Source organism: Spea bombifrons, chromosome 2 (genome assembly GCF_027358695.1).
Source record: "Spea bombifrons isolate aSpeBom1 chromosome 2, aSpeBom1.2.pri, whole genome shotgun sequence".
In the NCBI taxonomy this organism is placed as follows: domain Eukaryota; kingdom Metazoa; phylum Chordata; class Amphibia; order Anura; family Pelobatidae; genus Spea; species Spea bombifrons.
In genome coordinates, this window is record NC_071088.1 from 80,498,219 (window position 1) to 80,518,904 (window position 20,686).

Sequence of the window (20,686 nt, forward strand, 5' to 3'; positions counted from 1 at the left end):
GGGATGACGTCATTTTACAGTCGCCACTTTCGCTCTCAGAAGTAAAGTGGTGCTATATTGGAGTATAGAAGTAAACTTTCCACGTTACAAAGTATTTTGTTTTCCCTTCTGGGTTGTTGCTAGCGAAATGACTTTGTTCTAAGTAGTCAAGTTCTCAAGTGTTGGCTAGTACTGATGCCAGAATTAGATGTTGGTAATTCACATTGCTACAATAATGTGTGCCAGTGCCTGCTAGCGTGTGTAATTGTATACAGACTACGCTTTGAAATAGGTAGTAATATTCTATATAAACTGGTTTTCATGTCTGGCAATGGTACCCTGGTGTATAAATGATCATATATTCGGTATATATATCATAATGAATATATATAATAAATAACCATTATTCTTGGCAATTCAGCGCACCAAATGGATCTGATTGAAAATACCACTGAAAATACTGATCCTGAATTTCCTCAGAGTCAAGAACTCTTTAGTGATCCAAATGATAGTTTTCAAGGGGAAACCTCCAGCACTCAAAATGTAGCGACGTTGTCTAAAGACCAGGACAGGTATGTACTTCTGTAATGGCTGCTAATAAACATGCAATTTCTTAACGATTCAAGGCATGGTACAGTGCTTATTGCTCACACCGAAGAATAAAGCTTTCTATATGTTAACCCCGATCGGCTCTTGTCCGGATCATAAACATTTTATATTAAAAATGGTTCCGCTTAATCTCAATAGTACTCAATAAGGATTTGCTTCAGGGATAAAATGTCTGTAATTTAGTAAGAACTGAATATATATATTTTTTTAAGTCTAATTATTAAACCTTATTGTCTTACTGTCTTGGTAGTCTTGCTAAAGTGTGTTACAGTGGTAGTGGTCACACTAGTGGTTCATGTGTAAAGTATGGTTATCTGATGCAGCCACATTAAAAAAAAAACCTTGTAGGGTTTTTATTTTAATGCCCCACATGTAATGGTTCTTAAATGGAAGCGATTCCTAGCAAATGTTTCTCTTCTAATATATCAGCCCATATAGTTCATTAAATATGATGGGCTTCTATGGGTAGGCATCTTGACTTATGCATATATAATATATTTGATATTGCTATGTATAGCACATTAAGTCGTATCATGTTTTTTTTTTTTTGTTCTTAGTGTGTTAACCAGTGATAGTTCAGGGTCTGGTGACAGCTTGTTTGAAACACAGATTGCGTGCACACCTACGCGAACCCAGAGACGAGCAGCAAGGTCCTATAGCCCTCTCACCCCATCGGACGACTCAAGTGACTATGAGCCAATTCCCAAAAAACTCACTGTTCGAGAGATTGTGCAAAATTATTTTCAAAAGAAGAAACGCAAAAGAAAGAAGAAGAAGAAAAAGCAAACTAGGAAGCCTGCAATAAAAACAAGAGAAAAGAACCCTTACAAAAAACGTCCGATTTCCTTGGAAGAGAGGAAAAGGAGACTGCGGCATAAAGGGATTGAGTTTCCTTTCAGAAACCCCAAGTTTTTGCCTTTTAAAATGTATTATACATACGAGGTACGTTAGAGGCTCAACCACTTGGGTTTGTTTTTGTTTTTTTTTCCTTTAACATTGAGAAAGTATACTTTGTAAACAGAACTCTATGTTAATCACTTAGAAGCAGTAGCATTCTCTGCATCATTAAACATATTAAGGCTTGCTTTATCACTTTCTCTGCAGGCTGCTGCTGTCCATGTAGGGACACCTTTGTAATTAAGTAGACATCCAATTTCTTTGTATAAATAACATTTAAGACCAGTACACTCATTGAGAAATTATTAGCCTTCTTCTAACCCCAATTTTCTGATGTTGCCTTAATCAGTCTGAGTAAAAAATAAAGTGCAGCATATTTCAATAGATAAGAATAATCATGCATATCTTAATAAAAAAAAAACAAAGTTTCCTTTAAAAAAAAAAAAAAAATGTTTTAGCCCTAAATTACAACACATTACATTACAGGTCCGAGTAATATACCCTTGTTTAGAAAAAATGTTATTTTCTAAATTATATCTACTAAAGTTGTATGGTGAAGTGTATCCCCAAAATGTACATAATCTGACCTAACACATTGAAACTACTTGTACTAGCATATAAGCAAAAGAGCCAAAAGATGGAATATACTCTCATTGTGACGGGTGATAGGCTGAGTCTCATGTTGGTCCATCGTAATTATAGCTCAGTTGTGGAGTGTTTGCCTAGGAAATCGTTGAGTACAGTGAACTTATTACTTCTGACGGGTAGTACATTTAAAGGTGCCACTTCAATAAAATTATGTTAACTGCCTTTGTTATATGTATTCCCTTCAGGCCTGGGACTTTTCATAGCCAAAGGACCAAAATATTATTTTTTCCCATTCAAATTATCATATGATTGACAATAATACCCATGTCTTCAGAGAGGACTTGGAACAAAAATGAGATAAAACCAGGATTTGGCAGTGCTTACCCTACATTATTATATACAGAACAGTATTTTATGTTCGAGGATAAAAATATTGAGTGAACGTAAATGAATCTGTTTCTTTAAAGTTATGGATGTTTGCATCTATTTTCTCTTACAAAGTTTTAACTAATCTTGTAAAAGTAGCCTCTCACCGTGTAGTTTTATAGAAGATAATTACCGTGGAACAGTAACTATCTACACCTTCTTTAGTATGTGTTATCTACTGCCAAAATTCTAACCTCATTTCTTTTCTTATTGTTTTTAAGAAATTTGTTGTGGGTGCATTTCTGCATTATCTGGAGATCCTCAAGAGTGAAAATCATTTACTAGAATCTCTGAAGAAAATGAATGCATCTGATCATTTATCAAATGAATCCTTTGAAATGCAGAGATACAAGTATCTAGATGACGATGGGCCTATTTCCCCTATCTCCGAGTCAGCGTAAGATGGAGCTTTACTCGCTTAATTATAGTACTAAATTATTTTACATGTGTTTGTTTCATAGAAGTGGCTGTGGAAGCATGTGTTTCACCATTACCCTGAAATCATATCTATTCTCAAACTGTTTTTCATTTGCTCTGTGTCATCCAAGTCGTATTATTTGTTTACCATGCAACTTGATACATCACCCTCTAATTAAGTATCGGTTATATGTATATATTAATAAGGTGACAGTAAAAAAAAAATATAATATATTTCCATGAAACAGGGAAAATGTGAACTGTGATCAAGAGCCTGAAGAATATGATGCACAAATTGTGGTGAGTATTGTTTCCCCAGACCTCTTTTGTATTTTCAGCTGTCTCAAAAAAAGTATTTCCCCCGTGTCTGATTTTCTGCTTAGTTTTCACATTGACTTTATTCAAATCAGCGGTTTGGTTCTTTGGTTCTTGTTTTGTTTGATGTGCTAGATAATCAAATATGGAATATTTTGCTATCAGCCCTGACCAAAATAAATAGCATGAGCTTTTGCTATAAGGTTTAAGATGTCCCAAATCCTCGTGTTGGCATGTTCATGGTGGTGGTCCTGAAGAGCTGCTGAAAATTACTACACAGGACTACACAGTCATTTGTTAAACGACCCCTCTCAACCGGGGTGCCAAAATAACTAAAAAGAGAACGCTTAGGACAGTAGTGAAAGTTCAGAACGAGCGGCCATCTTGCCAAAAATAGTACATCCAGTAAGTCGCAAAACAACCCTTGAACAAAATCCATGTATGTACAGGCATCTCTTGACTCAATGGTCATAATTCCACCATCAGAAAGGTGAGAATCACTGAGAAAACACAGAATTCATTGCAGAGTAGCAAGGGCAATGCATTTATATCTGATTCCAATGGAATAGTCCAGTTGGTATGAACATTCCTTTGACTGCTACAGTAATAAGACCATTTTTAAAAATTTGCATTTAAAGCTAAGCTGAGTATCATAGGTTGCTTTCATTGTAAATGTAAGAGTTCCCATAGGAAATAATTTGAACATTAAATTACAGAAAAACAGCACTGGCTTAAAAAAAGTGGGTAAGCTCACAGTTAGCTTGCATATCAGAGAGGACTATAATCGTTTAAGTAGCTAGTAATGTTTGAGGTGAAAAAAGCAAGCAAGCAAGTAAGTTATTTTAACTGTGATCAAGCTTATTTGTAATATACAGTGTATATTTCGATTATAAGACGACCCCAAAAAATTCTAATATTAATTTAGGAAAAAGACAGCCTGAATATAAGACTACACTATAAGAAAAAAAGTTTTAATAGTAAATATTAATTCATGTAAACTATTTTTTCATATTTAAACAAAAACTATTATTGAGAAAAATGCATTTTTTGTTTATTTCCTTTAATTTGCCAACCTACCCCCAGTTATGCACATCGGCCCCCCAGAAATGCCTTATACCCTCCTATATGCCACTCTGCCTCCCTGATATGCCTCTTGACCCCCTATTTGCCACTCTGCTTCCCTGATATTCTTTTTAACCCCCTATATGCCACTCTTCCTCCAGAAATCCCTTATACCCCCCCCCCCCATATGCCATTCTTTCCCTCCCCTGATTTAGCAGTGCTTCCCTAGACTTCTCCCCGTGCTTCAGATTCTTTGGTGTCTAGTGGGGCGGCCGGTGAAGGTCTGTGCGACGTGCGCAGACAACCTCCGCTGCTGCAGCCGGCACTTCCGCCGGGCCTTCTATGAATGAGCACCAGAAGGTCATGTGATGCCGGGGCTCTGTCATAGAAGCCCCGGCGGAAGTGCCGGGAGCAGCGGAGGTTGTCTGCGTGCATCGCACAGACCTTAACCGGCTGCCGGAGAGGAGGAGCGCTGCGGGGGATCTGGATCTTAGTCTTGTAGTCAGACCTCTATTTGGGGTCTGATTAGAAGACGACCTTGATTTATAAGACTATTGTGATTTTGCAGAGCGTCTTATCAAGCAAATACGGTATTTTTTTCACAATCCCTTGTTGTACATTATTTGTGATATTTTTCTGTATTCCTGTTTTTAGGAGAATAACTGCTTCGTTTTGAGCTCCAAGGTCCCGAATGATAATGACTGGTGCATCACAAAAGAAAGCGAAGAGGCCTGACGCTGCAGAGCTGATATCTGAAAGCCAGCTTTTTTTGCTCTGCCGGGCTTAGTATCTCCAATGAATAGACTTTGTATATGGTTTTCTTCCTGTGTTGTTGAAGTCCTCAAAAGTGTGAATGTAAGGTGCTTCATCATGCAACAATATCCTTTTGGACAGACTTCATCTAGCACCAGAAAGCATGTTGCATCATGACCATTAACATTTGCACCTGTAATTACTACTTGATAATAGTCTTAAAATTCCTGCAAGACACGAGCATCCTTATTGTCTGTCATTTTCATAAAGTTTTACATATGCTGCTACAGCACTTTATTAGATTGAAAAAGTAAGCCTATGTGCTTTTGAGCCATGCGTTCATGCATATTAAATGGAATGCTAATGTTAAGGTGAACATTGACAAAAATCCTTGAAGTAGATGTGTCCTATTATCTGTCTTAAATGAATCTATAGATATTTACAGACTTAAAACTGTTTAGCAACACACTGTATATTCTAATGGGAGCAGCCACCTTACCATCTTGCTCACTGGGTTTGGATATTATTATTTTCAACCCTTTTGTAAAAGCAGGTCATTCCCACCTTTTACCACAAATATGTTATGTACGGAAAAATGGTTTATTAAACCAAAATGCCTCCAAACAATTAGTGATTCGACAAACAAGATCATCTTAATGAATGGATTTAACTATGCCCAAACTTTGAGATGGCATGTAGCCTTACAGATGGGCCATAGTGCTTTATTATCACCACAGTAAAAGCTGTACTTGGCTATGTGTGGTCACATACACGTGAGGTAGGGACCAGAAATGCCCTTTTTCATAACCATACAATCTTGAAGACAGGAAATGCAGGTGAAGCTTATGCCAAAGAGTTTTGATATGGTAGTCAAGTTTTTTTCCCAATAAACCTTAATTCTTTGAATGTCCTTCTGGGTAATTAAAAGGGAACTTTCGCCATCATCACTTCTACCAGAACTAAATCTCTTATCTTATTCTTTCTTTATTATTGTTTGGAGATCTGTCTGCCTAAACCAGTCAATCTCAATTATCTCCTTAACAATAGGGAACAAATAAGTTAGTGTAGAGAAAAAATCATTCAGCTATTTTGAAGAATTAGTAATTATGAACCTGCAAGTATTTTTCAAGCGGAAAAAATTCAAAGGGTGTTTTTATTTTTCCCTACGTGAAGCTTTTTATGTTTGCATTGAATCATCTGAAAAGTGTTATGTTGTAGCATCTTTTCAGTAAAGATTGTGCAGGATAGTTGGATATCACAACTCACTGATATTGATATGCATTTTCAAATGAAAACCCCAGTGAGCTTTTCCCACAAAAGGTGTGTGTTCACCATGTAAAATGCATAGGTGATGTGGGAGTTTTTTAAGGCCCCTAATTTAGTTTGCTTTACAAAGGGCCAGCTCAAAGGCTCACTGGGGTTGGCCCTTGAAATGCACAGTAATGTCAGGGAGGTTGAACATTATTCTCATAATTTGGCTCTGTACTCCCCACAATAGATTTGAAATGAAGTAATCAATGTGTGGTTGAAGTGCAGACTTTCAGCTTTCATTTGAGGGTATTTATATGCATATTGGGGAATGGTTTAAAAAAATGACAATTTTCAGGGTTTTAAAAGTAATCCGTCAAACAAAAGTGAGTACACCCCTCACGTTTTAGTAAATATGTTATTATATCTTTTCATGTGACAACACTGAAGAAATGTCACTCTGCTACAATGTAAAAGTAGTGAGTGTACAACCTGTAAAACAGTGTACATTTCCTGCCCCCTCAAAATAACAACACAGCCATTAATGTCTAAACCTTGGCAAAAAAAGTGAGTACACCTCTAAGTGGAAATGACCAAATTGGGCCCAAAATGTCAATATTTTGTGTAGCCACCATTATTTTCCAGCACTGCCTTAACCCTCTTGGGCATGGCGTTAACCAGAGCTTCACAGGTTGCCACTGGAGTCCTCTTCCACCACTCCATGATGACATCCCGGAGCTGGTGGATTCTGTTTGAGGATGCCCCACAGATGCTCAATAGGGTTTAGGTCTGGAGACATGTTTGGCCAGTCCATCACCTTTACCCTCAGCTTCTTTAGCAAGGCAGTGGTCATCTTGGAGGTGTGTTTGGGGTCGTTATCATGTTGGAATACTGCCCTGCGGCCCAGTCTACGAAGGGAGGGGATCATGCTCTGCTTCAGTATGTCAACGTACATGTTGGCATTCATGGTTCCCTCAATGAACCGTAGCTCCCCAGTGGCGGCAGCACTCATGCAGGCCCAGACCATGACACTCCCACCACCCTGCTTGACTGTAGGTAAGACACACTTGTCTTTGTACTCCTGGTTGCTGCCACACACACTTGACGCAATCTGAACCAAATAAATTTATCTTGGTCTCATCGGACCACAGGACATGGTTCCAGAAATCCATGTCCTTAATCTGCTTGTCGTCAGCAAACTGTTTGCAGGCTTTCTTGTGCATCATCTTTAGAAGACAGCCATGCAGACCAATTTGATGCAGTGCGTGGCGTATGGTCTGAGCACTGACAGGCTGACCCCCCACCCCTTCAACCTCTGCAGCAATGCTGGCAGCACTCATACGTCTATTTCCCAAAGACAACCTCTGGATATGACACTGAGCACGTGCACTCAATTTCTTTGCCAATACCCTAAACTGAGCAATCTTCTTATAGCCTAGGCCATCTTTATGTAGAGCAACAATTCTTTTTTTCAGATCCTCAGAGAGTTCTTTGCCATGAGGTGCCATGTTGAACTTCCAGTGACCAGTATGAGAGAGTGTGAGAGTGATAACACCAAATTTAACACACCCGCTCCCCATTCACACCTGAGAACTTGGAACACTAACGAGTCACATGACCCTGGGGAGGGAAAATAGCTAATTGGGCCCAATTAGGACATTTCAACTTAGGGGTGTACTCACTTTTGTTGCCAAGGTTTACACATTAATGGCTGTGTTGTGTGACATCAAATTTACACTTTTATACAGGCTGTTACATTGTAGCAGAGTGACATTTCTTTAGTGTTGTCACATGAAAATGTATAATAAAATATTTACAAAAATGTGTAATTTACACTTTTGTGAGATACTGTATGGGGATAGAATTGATTTTGATCAGGGGGCACTGATGGATTCATGAGGAGACTCCTTGCCTGCCTGTCCGTCCGCCCGCCCGCCCAGCCCCCTTTTATGTCTAAGTCACCCTGTGCTCATTGGGGGGGGCACAGGGTGAGCGGAAAACCCTGTCTGGTCTGCCCTAACCAGACTCCCATGAACTAGCCAACTATGGGGGCTCTACATGGCCGGAAATGCTCCATACGCCTGCACAGCAACCGCTTAGATGCCTGCCGAGAATTGGAACTGCGTTGCTATGGACACCTGTTGTCCCGCCACATCACTCTTTTTGGGTTACGCTATCTTCGTGGTAGGGAGCACTCAGTGGTGGTTACGGAGAGGGAGCTCATTTGGGAGCCCTGGTTTTATTACACATCTTTTGGCCCGGGGTTTACCCAGCCGTGGCTATGGAACTCTGGCTCGGCTACTGTGCGGACATTTCCGCCGCTGTAGCTCAGGGTCCTGAGTGACCTCTTATCGGGTGGGCATTTCTGGCCATAGAACTGTATGAAGGTGCCGGGCTGTCTGGTAGTTGATGGGATTATACTCCTGATACAATTATGTTGTCTGTATACACGTCCGTATACATGTCTGAATACAAAGTCATTTCCTGTTTTACATCAATACGAGTTCTGTCCTGTTATTTTGGTAAGCCTTGGTGCTGTCCGGTACTGTCAGGACAGTAAAGCACTGTACTGCTATGTTACAGTGCCACCGAGGTTCCTGAGGAGCTGTGTTTCCTGTTGTCTTTGAAGCTATTTCCACCTGACAATGGAAGTTCTGTATTCCTGGTGACTATGGGCAGAAGGTAGCAATGTCTGGCAGGTGTACCCAGTCGGGGTACAGGTCGTTGCCTTCACACTGGCTAAGTCTAATCTGGTCATCCTATTCTTGAGGCTTACAAGTGGTTTGCACCTTGTGCCAAACCCTCTGTGTTGGGTTTCATGTAGTGTTCTCTTGCTTGTGACTTTGACAATGCTATACCTACCCCCTGGAGAGTGTTCTTGACATTTGTATTCATTGCCAACTTCGTCCCCAAACAGCTTGTCTACGGCCAAGAAATGGATGTGATGCCACTTCCTGCATGCTGGATCATGCAGCGTATAGGGAGAGAGTCTTAGAGCTCATTCTCCATTAACCTGTAACTAGCGTATAGGGCATGGGCTGCCCATAGCGATAGGTATTTGTGACCGTGATAGTTTCCCCCTGGTAACCCTGAACCTAACCATTTATACAAATCCTAACCTTCCAAACTTTTGTTTTAGCGGGTGCGGTCACAAGGTGTTCCTATGGATTGGTTTACTGATGGCGCCATGTGGGTAGCTATTTATATCACTAAAGAAGCCATTTATTAGAAATGGCTTATTTTCTTTACTTTCGTCTGTTGCCTGTATTCAATGTTGCAGAATACTGTTAATACAACCATACGCAGCAAGCATTCTCAATTCCTACAAGAAAAGGGGGACATCAGACCAGGGAAGAGGAATGGAAGGATTTGGGTTCAATGGAGAGTCAATAGGGAACATCCACACACACTAAGACAAGGTCAAACGCTAGGAGTCGCAAAATATATTTATACTGCACCGATATACTGTTTTGTAGCATTAAACCAGACTTTCATGAAGTGTGTTATATAACAGCAGATTCGTGTACGCTCTAAAACTTGCATTAGCGAGCGTGGCACTAACGCAATCACTATCATGTTAAGGAGGCTGCCAATGCCTTCCGTAACTACAAGTACCGTGATCCTCAACCATACAGCCGGCTCGTTTTAGGTACGATGTGGGTCATGGGAATTGTAGTTTAAAGGACAAGGTTCCTCTCAATAACTTCAGAAGTCATCGCGAGAACATGACACGCATGGCCTGCAAAAAGGACGTATAAAAGAGAAGCGCGCAGTCTTCTGGTCCTCGTTCCTCGCTTCTCTGCAGTGACGGTGAGTGAGCTGGGCAGGGCGCGGGGTTAGCGGCCTACATGTGCGGGAAGTAAAACGAGTGTTTATTTCCTTAACTAATTTAAGTAATCGCTTCCTAGAGCTGACAAACGGCGCCTCCAGTTCCCTTTGCTGTGCTGCCGCTTTATTTTGGGCATGGAAGAGACGCTAATGGAAAAGGCGCCTTGAACCGCCATTACCCAGCGCACATGTTCCCAACCTTATCTTTAGATTTAAGTGTGTGTGTGTGTGTCTTTATCTTGTTGCTAAATATGCCAATGTTTAGCGATAGACTGTATGTAGTTTAACCCCTTATGGCTATCCTCTGTGCTAATAAAAGCCGTCTGGTTGACAGCTGCATTTCCATTTGAAATTAGATCGGTATCGGCTTTCTGTTTGCGAGCAGAAATGCCTTGTCTTAATATGTAGGCACGGTCTCCTATGAACGTGTCTGATGTGACGAGGCAATATAACTGCACAGGTTTTGCTTCCATCATGTTAAGTGCTTTTATGGCAATGATGACAATGAGACCTGTTACATGCTAGCTTTATACAATAGTCGGTAAGGGAACAAGTTGTGTTGACTCTACTAGAACTCACTTTTTTATTTCTCCCCCACAGACCTGGCCTTGAAAAAAATGCTAAGCGTGTGTGCTAGGACCTGTACACCATGGATGGTAAGGGTGCTTATTTCTCTGATCAAGTCTGATGAGTTACCTTTTATAGCTACAAGCAATTATTCCTTATGGTGTTGAGGGGAGGGCCCTAGGTAGATCTCAAAAGCACTTATCGGCTGTTGTACTTTAGTGTAGGTATAAACATAAAATAAGTGCTAAGATAGAAACCTTCTCTTGCAACCCACAACAAATTGATTTGTATATGTTGTGTTACTTACGGGAAGGGACAACTTTGCTTCCCACCTTGTTTCATATCTACTACAATACATATAGTATTATTAACCAGAGCCTTTTTATTTTTCTAGGTTACAGTCATTGGAATATGGCACGTGCCATAAGGTATAGTAGTTTTAAAGCTCTGTTTATGGGTCTGGGTGTGATTACTACCACTGTAGTACATTTTATTTTGTTTGCAGTAGTGCCTCTTCCTTTCTAGTAAGACCGAGCTATGGCATTGTTTGTGGAATCTTACCCTGTATGTGTTCTGATGATTGGCAATGTTCAACTGCTCTGAAACAAGTGATTGAAAAATAGCCTTTCTGAACATTTTAAGTAGTTTTTGCATTTGTTTTGCTTATTTTCTTGTAGTAATTGTCTTACTTTATGCATTTGTTTTCCCCTTCTCCAGGAAACAGTCAAGGAAATGACATTGAGGTAATTTGTTCGCTGAATTAAACATACACAGTGTGTTTGTCATGCACTGTATGGTATCTGCACCCAGTGGCCTTTTCCCGTTGAGGTGTTCATTAAACAGTGCAACACTAACTCTGCGACTGGCATCGTTGGTTTGCAGGCCTTTCGTGTTTGTAAACCTGGTTTTTATGCAGAAACAGTAGTAGAATAATATGCCTAGACATTGTTTACATCTCTTTACCTTTTCTTAGGTGACTTTTTTGCATGTAATGGAAGCGCAGGCGGATGCTTATTTCTGCAAAGTGAATCCAACATATTGGCGTAATTTACTGGTAAGCATATGAGTGACTATCTTGTCTATTGAGGTCTATCCCGATGGGTCTTTGATGTAAGGCCATATCGTTGGAAACGCCTCAAAAATTAAGCTTGCAGATTAATGGTACCTGCTATAAATGCATTTATAGCAGACATTACTGCATAACATTTACATTATTAAAAAAATAATGTAGCTTACAGTGTGCACTCTCTCATTCTAGGAAATGAGGAATTAATCCAGATTTTGGTGAGTAGTCTTGCACTGCACTTGACACTTCATTATCGCAATGGTTAATTGGGAAAGTCGGGAGACCTTTGAGGCAATTATTTTATTTTGCCTGCACAGGTAGATATTGAGACAAGCAGCCTGCAATATTAAAAACCTCTTGCTGGTGTTCTGGGATTTGGCCCCACATTACTGGCACTCATTTAATATTGAAGCTGTGTATGCCACACAATTGCTCAGCTTCTGCTTTTGATCCTATGGCAGCTGAACTTAACTTTTATATTAGAAAAAATCTGCTCAATCCAAAGCTGGAATGTTCAGTCCTCGTGTCTGCGTTTCATTCAGTTCGTGTGATGATTTCTTTGTTCAACTGCTGAGTGACGGAAGTATGAACTAAACTTAAACAATCTGACAGGAACTGATTTTAATGTTTGGCTTTGTAGAGTACTGAATCGCAAACCTTTCCCTCTAGACTTTTGCTTTGATGAAACAATGTGCTTGAGTGTGGTCTTGACTAAACTATCTTAATTTTTTTAGATGGATGGCTGCTACAGTGAGGTCAGATGAAAGTGTTAGAATCTCCTGTAGGTGAGTTTCTCCCCCCCCCCAAAAAAAAAAAGCACTGTATGGTATCTGCACTCAATGGCCTTATCCTGTTGTGGTGTTCATTAAACAGTGCAATAGTAACTCGGCAACTGGCATCGTTGGTTTGCTGGCCTCTTGTGTTTGTAAACCTGGTATTTGAGCTGAGACAGTAAAAAGGTATGTGTAGTCAATATTTACCCAACACCTTTCTTCTTTTAGTGGATTTTTGGATCAGGGATAACCATTTATCTGAAGATGGCACTTTCTACTGTTGGTTAAAGAGAAGCAGATCAAAGGTGAATCTCAAAAGCAGTTAAATATATGAAATTCTTGCAATGGTCATTACCAAAGCTACTATGAGTTGTAGTTTGTAGTGTGCTGTGGACATGACCAAAAAGTAATCTGCTAAATGGGCTTCCCTGTTGCTGTGGAAACACGTAACTAAGCTTTTTTTGGCAAACAAATGTGGTTTTAGACTTATTGTCAGGCCTCAGACTATTTAGTAAACTTCTAATAGCTGATTCTCAATTTGCATTATAGCTTGCACGCTCCATTTTAATGGTGCAGTTAAAGTAGATTACCACATCTAAGCATTAGTTGCTTAACAGTTGTGTAACACCTAAAATGTATATAGGGCCTTTCTTCATGTGGAAGAATCAGCAGGTGAATTAATATCACACAATGAATGGTTAACAGATCTCTGCATAGACCATTTAACTTATTTTTTATTTTCTCTGCCCTCCCCCCAGATGTAAAGGAGGCAAAGAAGTTGAAGTCCAACCTGGAAAAGCATATAAGATGTAAGGCATTTCTCTGCTCTTGCATTGATTGTAATGAAAATGTAACTGAAGCTGTAGTTCATCCTCCTTTTCCTTCCCTGTTTTGTTGGAGGTCATTTCAAAGAGAGCATGTCTGGCTCTAATACCAGCTGTTCTTACGCTATGACCCAAAAACAAAATCCCCTACAGGATACAATGGGCACTCTGTGGGTACCATTGTCTATTATAGAGGAGACATGACTTCCTGTTGTATGCTAGCTTGATTGTTAATGTGTCAATGTTTTCTTGCAGGTTCATACTGAAGACGCTACCTTAACCTGTATCTCCAGCTACCCTAAATAAAACTTAATAAACTATGTATCCTAAGGATCTGTGTATTTATTACATTGCAAGTCAGGGCTTCTACCGTGCAGTGCCCTTAATCATGGTTTTGTTTTTAAATAGTTATGTATACACTGGCAACAAAAAGCATTGGTTGGTCTACAGTCTCAAAAGGTATTTGATTGTCTAAATGTTCGCTGCAAGAGAAACACAATGTCTCGTACTGGATATAGTAACATACTGTTCTCAGAAGGATGCTGCCATATGGCTAAATATCATGGGTTTATGATGGAAGTAGGTGCTCCTGTCTTGGGCTGGTGTCACACACTAGTCTGGTTTTTGGCTTTGAGTCAGTAAGAACTGCAACCCTTGATCTTAAGAATGCATTTCTACACAGACGAGCAGTTCAAGCTACGTTTGTAAATGTAACTTCTAGTGGAGTAGGAAGCCAACAGACCCATGGATAACATACGCCCATATTCCCTACACCTATATTTATAGTCATTGGAAGCTGCCTATGATTTTGAATATAAATAAATATCCTTAAACAGGAGGTTTACATGTTGTGTGACTATTAAAAGAAAAACAATATTGCTCTCGTTTTACTGTATTTGTATAATGCCATCATCAATAAAACAAGTTTCAGCTGGCTAGTGTAAGAAATGCAATTGCAGATACATTTTAGTCATTAGGTGAGGCCCACACTGGCATATTAATCAATCTAGAATGGCTGCTGGACCCTCTAATTTTCAGCTCTTCAAAAGTCAATCATGATACTGTTGCAATACAGCAGCGTCTTCAAAGAAAATAGAACACAAATAAAACACTTGCAGATGTTAAGAGGCCAGTTTTACAAAAATGTATTTAGTTTTGTAAGCGGTTGTAGCAATGGTTAATCAATGGAGAGAAAATGTAAATTCAAGAAGTGGTAACAGATTTGACCGCAGCAAATCCATGCTACAGCAATGACTGAAAACACCCCTGTGCTTAACAGGTGGGGCTAGCTGAGTAGGTGGCAATGAGGTGTAATTAAGCACTCTAAAATTATATTCTGAGAAGTATGTGTTGGGTAGGGGTTTTATGAGCTTACAGTGGATAATCTTTTGCCAAGTAAGTTTGACAGCTGTGGTCTATTTGGGAGCCTGGATTGTATTTTCCTAATTGATGGTTATTGGCTTGGTGATATTTGTTTCCTGGTGGTTATAGGCAGGCAAATTTACTGATTTACAGGGCCCCTGTCAGATTAAGTAGGTGGGAAGACTTTTATTTAAATAATTACACCTCTGCTCTAGATAAGATAAATGCAAAAGGCTCAAGGCTGTCCCCTAAATACCTAGAAAGGCTTGTGACAGAGATAGAGCAGTCAGAAAAAGTGACATACAAGTTTTCTGAATATTTTTACAAAACTAAGGCTTATGGCCTAGAACATTATTTGGAGAACCTTTATTGCAGGGTTGTCATATAAAGTAGGGCCAAATGTTCATCCCTAGCTAGAGAGTATAATCTATATGTAAGCACTTTGTTAAGCCTTCTGACCTGAAAACTGGTTATTTCTAGCCTGTCCCATAACATGAATGAGCTGTAATCTAGCAGTGTATTGAAGCACAACCTTTGCCAGATTGCCAGAGACATTGCAGCCAACGATTAGCTAAACCACGGGCCAATTGGGCTTAGCACAGAGAAAATGCAGGCCCGGCTGTTCATGGAACCTCATATGGGAGCTGTCCTGTGTGATACTTTGAGCAGCATGGCATATAAAAAGACTACTGGGGTAACCTATAGGGAAAGGAGATACCGTCTTGAACATGGTTTTCAGAACTTTAACTCTGATGGAACGTGCAAAATACAAAAACTGTATAAAGGTCTATGTTGGTAGGGTGTACTCTAATAAAGAAAAGCTTGTTAAACAGTAATGACAGCGCTGTTCCTTCAAGCCAACTGTAATAACCTCCCCACACATGGATTCTTTGTGGAGTATTTACTTGTGAAAGCCAGGGTGACTAGGTTCTGGTCAGCAAGAGCAGAAAATCTAGCAGATAAGGGGGAAGGAGCAGCTAAAATATCTAGTTGTAGCTAGCAGGCAAGGCGAATTACCAAGAACCTTGCAAAGGATGCCAGGTATTTACCTAGGTGGCTAGGTAAACACGAATATAGAAAGTCAATAAAGTATTATCTCACACAGTGAACAGGTAGTCTAGTTGGGGCCTTACAAGTTAAATGATACAGTAGGTTTGTCTCACATGCTGAAATAAATGATGTTTCCTGATTAGTACCCAATTTGGGAGACTGAGTAGCCCAAGCTGTGTACTGTATTAGTAGTAATTATGACATTTACCTATCTTATTAAATAATTAGATTTTTTTTTATAAGGGGTTAGGGGGCCTCGAAATGACATTGTATTTTTATCAGCGTTTCACTTATATTTTTCTTGTTTCGGTACATATTATAAACTAAAAGTAAGCATTTACTGGCATTTGTTCCATTTCCATATTCAGCTGTTTTCTTGGGAACCAGTAGATGATTTATGCCACTGAATTTATCAGAATAATAAATGTAGTACCGACTTTGGGCATATAATGAATGTACTGTTTAAATGACTGATATACCACGTTGATTTGACACTGCATTTTTTGTAGAATAAATGATTGTGGATCAAGGCTGAAGTGGTAAATGAACACTATAACTCTCTGAACAATGAATAGATCTTTAGACCAGTACCTGCCTGTAATGTGTCTGATAAGGCAAACCTGCTACAAGATAAGGAGCTGAAGGTTGGTAGAATTTAGCCTGTGGCAGAAATCCATTCTGCTTTGTACAGAGATGCAAGGTGAATCTTTTAGTATAGGGAGTATGCTGCAACCATACGGGATACTAAGAAAACTATGGATTTCTATTTAGATAATACATAAGTAAAAAGGTAAACTACTGAAGCTCCTGTCCCGCTGGTACAAAGTTCCGGCTGAATTGCATCGTTTTATCCCCCAGATTTCCCCCCTTTGTTGGAGATGCGGGGTCGAAGACACATATGGTGGGACTGCGCTGATATCCGTCCCTTTTGGCAGGCTGTTGTGAAGGTCATTCAGGATGTTATAGATCCCGACTGTGTGGCCTCTCGCCAGGGTCTCCTCTTACACCACACACACTCCTCCTTCACCTCCTATAAAAAATCATTGGCCATACACCTGATTCAAGCGGCGAAGGCCATTATCCCCCGATTCTGGAAAACCCGCGCCCCCCCCACTATCTGCTTGGGTAGCGAGGGTTAACTTTCTGTCTCACATGGAGGACCTGGTGGCCTCTGCTCAGGGCCGTAAATATGCCAATGGGCTCAAATGGCTCCCATGGTCGACTTTCGTCTCCTCTCCTCGTGTAGTGGACCTTTATATTTCGCACTAATTGTGGCAGCCTCACGGTGTGGCTGGCGGGTCGATACTACTTTCGGGACTCTCCTAGTCTTCCGCTTTCGGGCCCTTGGGTCTGCGCTAATCTACATTTTGTTTTCAGATGTGTTATTTCCTTGGAGCATGGTTATGTTCTTTTGTTTGTTCTTTTCCACTCACTGTTTATTTTGGAATAACGACATTGTAACGTGTATTGCTATAATGTTTATTTTGATACTTTACTGCTCGCTGCATTGCTGTTGGGTCGTACTGTGGTTACAGGTAACGATGGCTCGGTCATTTTACCTCTGCCTATCGCAGTTTTTGATGTATTTTCTGGCGCTATGTGACCCGTACTTATATGCTCCTTTGAAACTATGTACTCATGTTGCCTTTGACTTGCTTTGTACCGATATACTTGATATGTCCACTGTCATTTTATCATCTGCTTTGTCAATAAACGGTGTTGATACTATAAAAAGGTAAACTACGGAATCTGTGTTAACCACTATAAAACATAAGGCTGTAGTTTTAGGCCCTACATACACTGGAGTTCAGACTGTCCAATGAGAATATGGACTCTCTTTTAGCAAGAGCTTTGGGTATTATATAAAAATGATCATAGTGCATGTTTAAGGATAAGGGCTGAGTACCTTCTAACCCATATTATAAAAAAGGGAAGCTCTTGTTTTTCTGGGCATGATGGTTAGCCCCATATTAAATGAATTGGAGGACTGGGGAAAGAGAGGACATTGAAATCTCCCCAACTTTATTAAGACCTATTTGGAATGAAGAAGATGAGCAAATACGTCATCTTTTTTTGGTAGAGTGGCAGTTTCAATACAATTATGCAATAAAACAATTGCTATTATTCTACCGGCCTGAAAGAGTATGAATTATTTCTAATAAATTATTACATATATACCGTATATACCGGCGTATAAGACGACTTTTTAACCCCAGAAAATCTTCTTAAAAGTGGGGGGTCGTCTTATACGCCAGGTACTAACTTAGAAACCCCTAAGAAATGCATCCACCGGGTACTTATCAAGCCGGAGGTTCCCACGAAGCCACCAATCTCTAGGGGAGGGGCGAGTGGAGAAGCTGCCTCCCCTGGGCCGGTCTTCAGGGCCGCGCCGAGGTAGGTGCAAGATCGTGATCTCCCCAACTAGCCCTGATCAGCAGGGCTGGTTGGGGAGATCACGACCTCCCTCTAACTAGCCCGACATTAGGGAGCTCGAGGTCTGGCACTTCAGACCTCGGCTTCCCTGCTCTCTAATCACTACGCACCGGCTATTGATGCCGAGCGCAGGGATGACGTCATGTCCCAGCGCTCAGCATCAATTGCCGGCGCGTAGTGATGAGGGAGCAGGGAAGCTGAGGTCTGAAGTGCCAGACCTCGCGCTCCCACAACTGGATGGAAGAAAGAAGACAGAAGATAAGGTAAGAGATGGGGAGAAAGGGGTGTGAGTGCAGTATATATATATATATACATACGTGTGTGTGTGTGTGTATATATATATATATATATATATATATATGTATATATATATATATATGTATATATATACACATATACAAATACATGTGTGTGTGTGTGTGTGTGTAAAGGCAGGGGTGTGTGGTGAGGGCAGTGTATAAATGTGTATGTATGGACAGGCATATGTGTAGATATATACATAAATATATATATACACACATATATATATATACACACATATATATATACACACATATATATATATATTATATATATGTGTGTGTGTGTAAGGGCAGTGCATGTATGTATATGTCAGCAAATCAACCAGCAAATCACCGGTAAGGTACATTGCTTGCCGTGATTGGCTGGTTGTTGTATGCTGGGTAGAGGGGTAGTCTTATACGGCGAGTATAGTCCAAACTCTATATTTGAACTGTAAAAGTTGAGGGTCGTCTTATACGCCCAGTCGTCTTATACGCCGGAATATACGGTACATACAAACATTGCTCTGTCATTCTATCCCAAACATCCATTAATCGTCCTCATGGGGGGAGCCTAAGGTTTTCTATCGGGGGCAAGTTAACTGTCTACTTTGTTATGTTCTTATTTCGCCCAGGGAGAAAAAAGAGAGAATAGAGGAGGGAAGAAAAAAAATACAAGATCGGAAAGGGAAGGTTTACATTCCTATAATTTGAACCGCTTTTAGTTATCAATTTCCTCTAGGTTGGCCTCTAGGGCTAATTTCCATGGTCCCCAAATTTTATCAAATTTACCAATATTGTTAATTTTGGAAAAGTAACCTCTTTCCATTGTGTATTGGTTTTGAATTTGGTTAATGACTTTCTTCCAACTAATTATGTCTTCGTTTCTCCACTGCCTAGCCATACATATCTTACCACAAGAAGGACATGAGCAATTAGAATATTTTGTTTTAACTGAAATCTATCTAGACCCAAATGAAACAGGAACGTCTGAGAGTCCAATTGAAACTGAGATTGGAAAAAGGATCTGAATAAATGCTAAATATTATTTTTGAGATAAAGTAGCTGGGGACACTCCCACCATATGTGAGCAAAGGTTCCAATATGGGTGGAAAATCGCCAGCACCTACCTGAATTTCTACAGCTGATTTTCTTAAGTGTGCTTGGAACTAGGTACCAGCGGTATACAATCTTAATATAAAGCTCTATCAGATTAAGCGAGTGGACATGTTTTTTTCGTCAGTACAAAGGCTTGTCGCCACTGTTCTAGCCCTATCTCTATATTCAGATCACTTTCCCACTTTACAATCGGTAAGTCTTCCTCATCGGTATAGAGCCCTTGTAATAATTAATTTGTACTTGAAATTTGTTTTTGCGTTTTATGTAAGGCCAACCATTGTTCTATGTCTGAATTTGTTTCTATTTTTACCCGATTGATATAATTGTTAATCCTCAAGTAAGAAAAGAACTCAGAAGCTGTTACACAATAGCGACATCAGAGTCCCTTGATTGAGGATGTTTTCGAAGCACAAAATACCGCTATTGAGCCATTTAGTTAAGTCAATTTCTCTAATATAGAAATAAATAGCCTCTATAGGAGTAGAAGGTGAAAGGGATTTATTTATCTTCACGCTCCTTTTAAGTCTATGGACCGTCTTTAGTGTATCATAGATTATAGGATTCCGTTTAATTACATCATTTAGGTGAGATATATCAACCCAAAATAAGGAGTATACTTCACATTTCCTGATATCTGCTCTCTCAATTTGTAACCATCTGGGAAGGTTATTTGATCCATTGTCCCATGCAAGATAATGTGTCAGCATTGTTGCCTCATGGAGGTTGTTGATATTTGGATAAGAGATACCCCCTCTATTAGATTTTTTTATTAATATGCTATGCGCTATTCTTGTTTTTTTTTACGCCAGATAAATTGGTCATAATTTGTTGGAACTGTTTTAGGATATATGGATGTACTCTCAGAGGAAAAGATATAATATTTTTGGGAGAAAGTATCCATTAATAAGGTTTATACGTCCAAACCATGAAATGGAGTGTTGGCTCTCCGGCAAAGAGATTTGCAGTGTCAGGCTCCCGGCAGAGATCTGAAGATTGTAACCTGCAGATTGACATTTATGATCATATATTTACATTTAATTTTAAATTTGTATCCAACACCAGCCTTTAGATCGTAGTTTATTTTGCCCT

The 20,686-nt window shown here is 39.8% G+C and overlaps 1 protein-coding gene, 2 long non-coding RNA genes and 6 other non-coding genes across 10 annotated transcripts; all 9 read left to right on the forward strand.

The window, feature by feature from the left end:
• Window positions 1–23: 23 nt before the first annotated feature.
• Window positions 24–5,349, forward strand: TAF1D (TATA-box binding protein associated factor, RNA polymerase I subunit D). The gene is made up of 6 exons (XM_053454928.1): window positions 24–41; window positions 401–551; window positions 1,146–1,530; window positions 2,721–2,896; window positions 3,165–3,216; window positions 4,948–5,349. The coding sequence occupies exons 2-6, from the start codon at window positions 409–411 to the stop codon at window positions 5,026–5,028; spliced, it is 837 nt and encodes a 278-aa protein (XP_053310903.1). The 5' UTR covers window positions 24–41; window positions 401–408; the 3' UTR covers window positions 5,029–5,349.
• A 5,372-nt stretch (window positions 5,350–10,721) lies between these two features.
• LOC128472945 (uncharacterized) lies at window positions 10,722–11,410 on the forward strand. Its single transcript, XR_008346228.1, has 2 exons — window positions 10,722–10,778; window positions 11,084–11,410. It is a non-coding gene; the product is annotated as an uncharacterized LOC128472945 (long non-coding RNA).
• On the forward strand, window positions 10,883–11,009 carry LOC128476056 (small nucleolar RNA SNORA40). Its single transcript, XR_008347083.1, has one exon. It is a non-coding gene; the product is annotated as a small nucleolar RNA SNORA40 (small nucleolar RNA).
• LOC128476037 (small nucleolar RNA Z40) lies at window positions 11,256–11,327 on the forward strand. Its single transcript, XR_008347065.1, has one exon. It is a non-coding gene; the product is annotated as a small nucleolar RNA Z40 (small nucleolar RNA).
• Window positions 11,411–11,455: 45 nt separating the features above from the next.
• Window positions 11,456–13,767, forward strand: LOC128472943 (uncharacterized). 2 transcript variants are annotated; one of them, XR_008346226.1, is made up of 6 exons: window positions 11,456–11,743; window positions 11,948–11,973; window positions 12,490–12,540; window positions 12,757–12,833; window positions 13,287–13,337; window positions 13,608–13,767. It is a non-coding gene; the product is annotated as an uncharacterized LOC128472943 (long non-coding RNA). The 2 variants fall into 2 exon arrangements; XR_008346225.1 differs by having other exon boundaries at window positions 11,456–11,973.
• LOC128476038 (small nucleolar RNA SNORA8) lies at window positions 11,475–11,613 on the forward strand. The gene has a single exon (XR_008347066.1). It is a non-coding gene; the product is annotated as a small nucleolar RNA SNORA8 (small nucleolar RNA).
• LOC128476050 (small nucleolar RNA SNORA18) lies at window positions 11,771–11,897 on the forward strand. The gene has a single exon (XR_008347077.1). It is a non-coding gene; the product is annotated as a small nucleolar RNA SNORA18 (small nucleolar RNA).
• On the forward strand, window positions 12,297–12,369 carry LOC128476081 (small nucleolar RNA SNORD5). Its single transcript, XR_008347105.1, has one exon. It is a non-coding gene; the product is annotated as a small nucleolar RNA SNORD5 (small nucleolar RNA).
• LOC128476040 (small nucleolar RNA SNORA8) lies at window positions 12,571–12,709 on the forward strand. The gene has a single exon (XR_008347068.1). It is a non-coding gene; the product is annotated as a small nucleolar RNA SNORA8 (small nucleolar RNA).
• Window positions 13,768–20,686: the final 6,919 nt, after the last annotated feature.